A 9,768-nucleotide genomic window follows, 5' to 3' on the forward strand; every position below is an offset into this window, starting at 1 on the left:
GAAAAATAAACTCTTATTTGGCCTGCTGATTTTAAGTGTTAATATTGAAAACAAGCCTGAATTTTGGAGTGCTTTTCTCCTCTCTGATGTATTCATTAGTCTTGTAACAAATCCAGCAAAACAAATGCAGTGAATAAAAACAACCACCCAGGGCCTCTGTTTTATTGCTTCTCTGGAAGAAGACAAGTCTTTTTCATTTGCATGACATCCTTTAGCACCACTTGATAGCACTACTGCTGTACAAGGCATTTGAGAACAGAGCCCTGGCACAGCACAGGGACCTGTTAGCCAGTGAAACATGGGGGTGACTAAAGTAAGAGATCTGGTTAGCTTTCAGGAGGAGGTTCTTGAAGGTTGTAGGAAGCTGGCTGGGGTTGTGTGGGATTAAAATATAGTCAAGTGTGTTTTTACTTGGCCCAAATATTCTGCAGCTGGAGCTGTTTTTTTAGACCTGGTGTTTAGGCAACAGAAGGAAGGGTGGAGCTCCACTGGCCAGTAGAAGGAGGACCGGGAAACTGCCGGGATGGCAAGGGCAAGGGACTTCAAGCATCCTCAAAAGGGGGTTCATTGTCTCTCACAATGGCTCCAGCGGAGAGGCCTGATTCTCAGGTACATCACCCTTGCACTGTGAAGGAGTAAAGGCACTCAAGCATAGCTGAGAATCAGAGTCTTAAAGCTTAGCTTTTGTATATTTTTACTATGAGTTTGCCTCTTGGATGAATATATTGCAAGCCGTCCCTTGTTTTGTTCTGTATATAGTGCCAGGTGTTTTAAACAACATTCCTGTTCTTCTGCTTTAAAGTATTTTATCACTTCAACTTTCCCTTTTAAATAACCAAATACTGTAATGAAAGCAAGTAACCTCCCTACACCCACCCTCTAATTCAGGAGTGTCAAGCTCATCTGACCCATGGACCCTCCTCTTCCTCACCCATGCCAGATTCACCACACATGGCGCATGCTCCAAGATCTGCTCCATGGATGGTGCCCACCCTCTCACCCCTCAGGTCTGTGCCCTGTTAAAAGATGCTGTTTGAACACAATTTTCCTGTGTCATGTGAGAGTGTCAGCACCTGTGCTTACAAAAGCAAACACGCTTTAATTTTAGTGCACATATCACCCAGAAAGCCTGAAAGGTGTACCTGCTGCAACACTCGTTCCTCAGAGCCCATTTGAGATGATGGAGGTTGCATATCATGTAGCCACCAGGCACAACAAACTGACCTGGTAGGCATTGTACTGTATTCACTATCACCAGATCTACTTCCTGCTGCACCCTTGAGGTTCCAAAGAGCAAGGAGGCCTGACCCTGCTCAGCATATGAGGTTATGGCCCAGAATAATAGAGATGCTGCCTAGGAAGAGCAAACAAGATCGTTCCTTCTCAAAGAAACAAGAAAGGCCTCAGCTAATGAAGTATCAAGCACACTATCTTTCCAGGAATGAAAGGATTGGCCTAAGCACCCTTTTTTCCCATAAATCTCTCTTCTGGTGCAACACTTCCCAAAGATCTACTATTTCTAATATCTAAAGCTAAAGTTTCTCCAAGAATAGCAACAGCTACTGTCCACCGGCCCAAATTATGTTTTGTAGACCAAATTGTGTTCTGTTTTATATAAATCCATTATTTAAGCAGTAAAGCCCAACATAATGATCCTTCAGCAGTCCATTAAGGACAAGTGGGGATAAATTAAGTGCTTGAAGGAAAGATGAGGGCACTCAAAATACTTCAGCTCAGACTGAGGGAATCTCACCCGGTCCATTTCCAGTGAATGCAAGCTAGTCCCTAAAGGCCACTTCTGCCCAGGCTACAGGAGATCTTGCTGCCCGCTTCCTGAGATTCATGTCACCCACTTGTCCAAGACTCTGAACATCCCAGCTGTCTTCTGCTGCTGCTGCTGCTGTTTCACTAGTTGAATATTTCCCTCAGAAGCTAAATAATCACTGGGGAGTCTGGAAGTGACTCTCTCTTCCCATACTCCTTCACTGCCCTTTGGGGAGGCAATCTCTCCCCCACGGCTTTACTCTTTTTTGAGACTAGCTACTAAGGCCAGCACACCCACATAAGCAACCCTGTTACCATTTAAGTCTATAGAAATATTCTCCCTGGCCTCAGTCCACTGCATCTGTGTTAAAAATATGCCATACTCTGCTTTTCATATAAACCAAGAACTGAGAGAAAAGTAACTTGTTTATGTCAGATAGCACAAATGGGAACATTTTAAAGGGCACTTTAAACAGCATGTAGCCTGCTTACCAGGTTTGTATAATGCATCCACAGACTTGAAACTCAGCATTAGTCAGAAATTCAGTACCTAAAAGAGTTATCCACAGATGTACAGGGATACACTGCCAAAATTAACAGGCAGCTTCTACAGATAATTTCTTCCTTAGCCTGTAAAGTAGTCTGGGCTGTGGTGTTGCGTGAGCTCTCATTGTGTACATGTGCACTTGTAATGCATATGTGTATTAGCAAGAGAGCGAAAAAAAGGGAAGTGAGGAGTCTATGCATCTGTTTTTCTCTTTCTCATCCAAACACTTTCTCAAATTACTAACCAAAGGAAAGAGGAATCAGGTCTACATTTAGATAGCACTTTCCTAAAAACGTGTACTTTGTGCTTAGAATCATAGAAAGTTAGGGTTGGAAGAGACCTCAAGAGGTCATCTAATCCAACCACCTGCTCAAAGCAGGACCAGCCCCAACAATATCATCCCAGCCACGGCTATGTCTAGCCAGGTCTAAAAAACCTCCAAGGATTGAGAGTCTACAACCTCTCTGGGAAACCTGTTCCAGTCTCACTCTCCTAGTGAGAAAGTTCTTCCTAATATCTAACCTAAATTTCCCTAGCTGCAATTTGAGACCATTGCTTCTGGTTCTGTCATCTGCCACCACTGAGAATAGTCTAGCTCTGTCCTCTTTAGAACCACCCTTTGGGTAGCTGAAGGCCACTATTAAGTCCCTTCTGAGTCTCCTCTTTTCTAGACTAAATAAATCCAGTTCCCTCAGCCTTTCCTCAGAAGTCATGTGACCCAGCCCCCTAATCATTTTCGCTGTCCTCTGGCAGACCCTCCAATATCTCTCCATCCTTTCTGTAGTGGGTGGCCCAAAACTGAAAACCGTACTCCAGATGTGGCCTTGCCAGTGCTGAATAGAGGGAAATAATCACTTTCCGTGATCTGCGGGTAAAACTTCTATCAATGCAGCCCAGTATGCCATTAGCTTTCTTGGCAACAGGAGCACACTGTTGGCTCATACTCAGCTTATTGTCCACTGTAACCCCCAGGTCCTTTTCTGCAGAGCTGCTGCCCAGCCAGTCAGTCCCCAGCCTGTACTGGTACATGGGATTGTTCCATCCAAAGTGCAGGACTTTTCACTTATCTTTATTGAACTTCATGAGGTTTCTTTTGGTCTAATCCTCCAATTTGTCAAGGTCACTCAGAGTCCTAGCCCTACCCTCCAGCATACCTGCTACTCCCCCAAGCTTGGTGTCATCTGCAGACTTGCTGAGGGTGCGCTCTATGCCATCTTCCAGGGCTTGATGGAGATATTGAACAAAACCAGCCTCAGGCCCAACCCCAGGGGCACTCCACTTGATACCAGCTGCCAACCAGACATTGAGCCATTGATCACTATACACTGAGCCTGATGATCCAGGCAGCTTTCTATCCTCCTTACGTCCATTCATCCAACCCATACTTCCTAAGCTTGCTTGTAAGAATGCTGTGGGAGACCATATCAAATGCCAAAAGACAAGGTATACCACATCTACTGGTCTTCCCACATCCAGAGTTAATCATCTCATCACAGAAGGCAATCAGGTTGGTCAGGCATGACGTGTCCTTAGTACATCCATGCTGACTGTTCCTAAACACCTTCTTCTTCTCCAAATGCTTAGAAATGGATTCCTTAAGGATCTGCTCCATGATTTTTCTGGAGAGTCAGGCAAAGCTAAGTGGTCTGTAGTTCCCTGTATTCTCCTTCTTCCCTTTCTTAAAGATGGGCACTATATTTACCCTTTTCCAGTTGTCCGGGACCTCCTCCAGTCAGCACAAGTTTTCAAAGATAATGGCCAGTGGCTCTGCAATCACATCAGCCAATTCCTTCAGCAACCTCAGGTGCATTGCATCCAGCCCCATAGACTTGTCCACATCCAGCTTTTCTAAATAGTCCCTAACCTATTCTTTCACCACTGAGGGCTGCTCACCTTCTCCTGAAACTGTGCTCCCAAGTAGTCAAAACTAAATTAATAATATTGAGGATATCACACAGCATTCAGCTGACATTATCTGATGAGGGGCTGAAGGAGGCAGTCTTTTACGCTTGTTTATGTGGTTTTTTTGCAGGCTTGCTATGGTCGCTTCTACACGTGCATATTAATCTAATGCAATAAACTCCAGTGCACATCATGCCAGAGTTTACTGTTCCCAGGCACTGCATTTATATGTGTCCCCAGGACTGCAGCATGTTGAGATGGGTCTGAGCAGCCCATGATGGCAGGGGGCCCCAGGGGTCAGCCTACCAGCCCAGGACTGCTCCAACCTGGCTCAACATGCTGTGGAGGGGCTGTCTGGGGCATGAGGGTACTCCAGTGCAGGGCAAACCAGCAGACAGCCACCTCACTGAAGCACCCTCATGCCCCAGCCAGTTGGGTCAGCAACTACACGTGCAGTGCTGCACACAGAAAAACTCTGCAGCAAGACAGTACTTGTATTTACAAGTTTATTAGTTGCAGAGTTTATTAGTTGCCTGTGGCCTAATAGGACCACATGCATAGATGCCAAGACATTTATTGAGGAGCTAATTAGGCAACTGCAGTAAACATCTCATGTAGATGCACCCTGTTGGATGCAATCTGCTCCTTTCCAAGGAGAAGAAAATGTCATCTCATAAATATGTTTTAAATCGTCTTTGATGGGCCATTGCACAGAATCTGGAGAAGAGGTAAATTTCATCCATAGGAAGAGAAATCAATCAAGCTTTTTCTCTAGTGGGAGAGTAAAATTTTACTTTGGGTCCCTGGGAGCCCCCTTCAGCATAAATGGAACTGAATAAATGTATCCTATCTTTGCATTGTGTATCCCTCTTTCACAAGGCATTCTTCCTTAGCTGCCACAATGGAGAAGTGCTTAACAGGGATTGGGCTAATAATTATTAGCACCTGACAGTATCCCCTGGAACTCTCTTACTTGCTTTCCCTCCTCCCCCCCCTGCCCAAGTGTTACAATCTGCTTGGCTCACTACTAGATGCCCCACTGGCAGATCGGGGCAGGGGGCTGGGACCTGCCCCACCCCTGCAGTTCTTTCCAAGTCCTGTGCCTTGATCACCTGAGCAGGGATAGGGCCTGGGATCTGCCCCTGAACAGGACAGTTCCCAGCCCCTGGTCTGTGATCATGGGGCAGGGGCTAGAGAGTTGGTTCCCTGCTCAGCTCGTGATCGCTGAGCTGGATGGGGAACAGGCTGGGTCACCGTCTCCCAGCTCCCCACTCCCTGATCGCAATGGCAAAGCAGAGGCTGGGAAATAAGGCTCTCCCAGCCCCCACTTCCCAATCACTAACTTGGAGTGGGAGGGCTTGTAGCTCCCTGCTGCCAGGGCAAGGGGACATAATCCCCAGTGGCACAGCCCACCTTCACAGCAGGCAGCTCCCAAGGGCAGGGAGCAATCTCCTGCCCCCGGTGGCCAGCTGACCAGGAGCGTATTTGTTCCCGGTCAGGCATCTACACAGGTGCTACTGCACAGTTAGTAATAGCAAGTAATTTTGCTACTTACATTTGCAGGTAGTAAGCATGTACATGTGTAGATGTGCATGCCTACTGCACAGTAAACTACACTACTTCACAGTAAAGCATCTCATGTAGACACACCTAGGATCTTGTTCGCCAAACAATCTCATAGAAGCCAACAGACCGTGAAGTCAGAATCTGTCCCTTAAATATAGGCTTTGATTTAGCCAAGCCCTTTAGCCCATGCTTAACTTTAAAGGAGTTAACATCTATCCCAGCCATAGATGTTCCCAACCATTGATCCAATAAAAGATATCACTGACAAGAATTCTTGCCTCTTGCATAACTCCTGGACCATCACAGCAACAACATCGCTTCAACACTGCCTCAACTTTAGGCACATTAATAGAGCTTCCTAGAGTTTCTGAAGGGACAAGTAATCACCTAGTTATCCAACTCTGGCATAACACAGGAGACTGAACTGCCCCTCCTGTTAGTCCTTATTGGGACTACATGTTGATATCTATCCCTATTTAGCAATGCACGTGAGCATATGTGTAAAGCCTTCTCCATTCATTACACAAAGCAAACATATGCTTGATTTCAAGCATTTGCTCCTTTTTTTTAAGCAAAACGTGTTCTGAAGCATCCTTTTTTTAAACAATCAGGCCCATAATAGTGAAAGATAAGTACAGAGAAGGGGGTAAAATGTCTTCCTTTTAGCATTGAATTCCAACTTAAGGTTTCTCCTTCCAGGTATTTTTTTCAAAGAATGTCTCCTGGGTTTCTGTCTGCTGTGCAAACTTCACAATAGATGAAGGAAGCAGTTTGTTAAAAACACCCAGTGAGGCCGTAACAGGAGTGACTGGTCAAAGGTTGCCTTCTGCTGTTTCTGAGGTATATTTGAGAAAGGAGTGAGAAAGTGGAGGAAACTTAAAATATAGCTGTAAATATGATGAAAGGCTTTGTAAATTGGGACTTCCACGGAAAGGTTAAAAGAAGGGAGATGTGTTCAGGCAGAAAGCTGAGAAGCCCAGGTGGCAGGGAGCACTGCAGTCACCTGGTAATATGTCAAAGGAATGTGACAGTGAGAGCAGAGAGCATTAAATTTATTCTCACCGATCAGTGAAGGCAGGGCAGGAAGTGAAAGGAATCAACTCCAGCAAGCAAAATGCAGACTGAATATTAGGAAGGACTTCGCAGTTTATTGCTTGTCAATAGAGCAGGCTGTCACTGGATGCTGTGGGATCTCCCTTACTGGTGATCAGAAAGGTGAAGCCAGATTGCCAGCAATTAAAGCTGATGTCCTAATGGTGAAAAGTCAACCTGAACCTAGCAAGCTATTGGACTAGTATTGTCAAAGCAGGGCAGCCGCCGCAGCCAAGGACACATAAGGGATTGATGTGGCCAGTATCATATCTGTCTGCCTTTGACTCCCCAGCTCGAATAACCAGGGATTCATTTATAGCTGAGTCAGCTAAAGGAAGCTTCAGCACAATCCTGGGGATGAGCAGTGAAATTTCTCTTTACCACAGTGATGCTGAGATTGGCAGAGAAATAATAAAACCCATCCTGCCATGAGGAATAATGTACTAGGTCATCCAATGGAGATCATTGCCAACTGGCATGGATCCAACTCAGGAAACTAAGGGAAACAGAGATGGCCAGACGGGGACCCAATAACCCAGATTACGATCCATACTGGACTAATTTTTTTAATGGTAATTTTTAAGATACCACAGTGCTGAGCACAATAGAGAACTGGAAACAAGAAGTGCCTGAGATAGGTAGTTTGGGATGAGTACAATAGGAAGACGAGGAACTAAGGGACTTAGAAACACAAGTGCCACCAAATTTCAATGGCTGCTTTTGAAAACCCCACTTGAAATCAACAGGGAAGCAAAAGTGATCAATATAGCTATAAAATGGAATAGGTTGATAAAAGAGTTAGGAAAGCTAAGTTAATAGAGAAATACTTAAAATAGATGAGACAGGCTGATAGAAAAGCCAGTTAAATAGAAATACCTCATAGAAACAAGAGCTAGAAAGAGAAGGTCAATAAAGTCAGAAGAGAGAAATATCTAATATAGGTTATAGACAGAAACGGCAGAGAAGAGAGAGAGAGACAAAAGAGATTGGGAAAAGGGATAGAAAAAAGTGGAAAGCTCTCAGAAATAAGCAAGAAATAAGATGAACAATATATTGAGGATAAAGGCTCCTAAAGTACATGTAGCTCTGGTAACAATTGTTGCTACATGATTCAGATAACAAAATTTATTTTTGTGTAGAACTGCACAGCATCTTATTTGTCAGAGATGATTACTGTCAAGGATTTTTTGAGACAGACAAATAGTTTCAATTTTAAACCATAGGAGGAACTCATTCAAGAATTATTACACAATAAATACAAATTGCATCAAAGTTTGAAAAGGACTGGCCAATGCAGTATTAACATTATGTCTTCCTGGTTATCTTTATGCCCCTGTCTACTTTCCAACCCTCCCTTTTTCTTTCTGGTCTTCTTCCAAAGTGAAGTTTAGAATTATATTTTTTTCTTAGCAATTGCATCAGCCATAGGAAATTATAACGTGGGACTAGAGGAGCATGGATAATGTAGAACAAAATGCAAATCCCTTGAAGATCAAGGGTTTCATATTTCATTTGGAATTTTTGAAAATGCTCCTGTTTTGTGGACAAACCTGCAATTCAAAATTTGAGCAAAATTTTAAAATACGTTTGAACTTTGTGAATAGGAATTGGACAAACTCAATTAACTACAAGAATGTTTTTAGAACATATTTCATGAAAAGACCATAAAGAAAAGAACTGTTCAGGTCACATAATAATCAGGAATAGAATGCCATAAATATTCCCAAGAAATTTTTTCTTCCCTTTCCCCCACAAAAAAACACAATCAATTTTTCAGATTTTAATTCTTATAAGCACAGAAGAATGTATACATTGAACTGAAGCTGATTCTATTGGCCATTAATAAGATCTTTCCACTACATGCTCAGTCATTATCAGATAAATATTCACTACCATCATCACACATTAGCATGAATTTTTGGTCCCTGTAATGCAGATGTGACTAGTAAGCAGCCCTGTACTGGGCACAAGCCAGATATCCTAGCAACAAAAGTAAAGAGAGAAAAACCAATACTGTACTGGAAAGAAGCTACAGCAGGAGACTTGTAATCAGGAGTGTTGGATTCTCTTCCCAGCTCAGTCACTGATTCCATGTTCAACTCTGAGTAAATCACTTTCCCTTTCAGTGCCTCAGTTTCCCCATCTGTAACATGACAACAGAACTATCAAGCCAACTCACAGATGGAATATGAAGCAAAATTAATAAATGTTTGTAAAATGCTATGAGATGGTCTAGAGGAAAAGTGCTATAGAAATGCAAAGTACGATCCTTGTAAAAACTTCTGAGTGCACCATTTCTCTACCTAGGAAAGTCATTTATAATCATTGTTACACTAGCAGTAATGTCCCATTTCTAACAGTGCTAATATCCATGCCCCACCCTCAGGCACTGCAATATCGTCTCCTTTGCAAGCTAGTTTTAGCAGTGTCCTACCATTCTGTTCCAGCTCTGTTGATCTCTTCCCACCAGCATTCAGTTGGCTCCCCCAGGCCCTGTGGGGTTGGCATGCACGCGTAGTTCCACAGTCTGTCAGAGCCTTCCTCCTTGCTGAATGTGCTTCTTACTGCCACTATCACCTGCCCATGGGGGCACTGGAAGTTGAAGCCCTGACGATACACGTTAACCCACTCATCATTATCCCCATAGTTATATTGTGGATAGTAATAGTCTGACTGCCCATCCCAAGCCACTGTCACCAGTGGCAGGAACACACAGAGAAGAACAAACTCCATGTTGTCTATGTTCCTGGCTTAGAAATGCCCCACCAGTTTGTTGTGTTGGCCTTTTTATATTGCTGCTAACATTTGGCTTCCAGATGTTGTATGTCTAGATCCAAGTGCAGTGTGTCACTGCTGACCAAAACTTATCTGAGCTGAAATACTGGTTACAGGCTCTT

The 9,768-nt window shown here is 43.8% G+C and overlaps 1 protein-coding gene across 1 annotated transcript in view; it reads right to left on the reverse strand.

Moving 5' to 3' along the window:
- DPT (dermatopontin) overlaps window positions 1–9,691 on the reverse strand; it is a 34,078-nt gene extending 24,387 nt beyond the window's left edge. The window contains exon 1 of the mRNA XM_006275549.4: window positions 9,306–9,691. Coding sequence (XP_006275611.1) covers window positions 9,306–9,604 — 299 coding nt within the window. The 5' untranslated portion in view covers window positions 9,605–9,691. The remainder of the gene's footprint in view (window positions 1–9,305) is intronic.
- Between the last annotated feature and the right edge of the window lie 77 nt (window positions 9,692–9,768).

The sequence above is a fragment of the Alligator mississippiensis genome, chromosome 1 (assembly GCF_030867095.1).
Source record: "Alligator mississippiensis isolate rAllMis1 chromosome 1, rAllMis1, whole genome shotgun sequence".
Taxonomy (NCBI): Eukaryota; Metazoa; Chordata; order Crocodylia; family Alligatoridae; genus Alligator; species Alligator mississippiensis.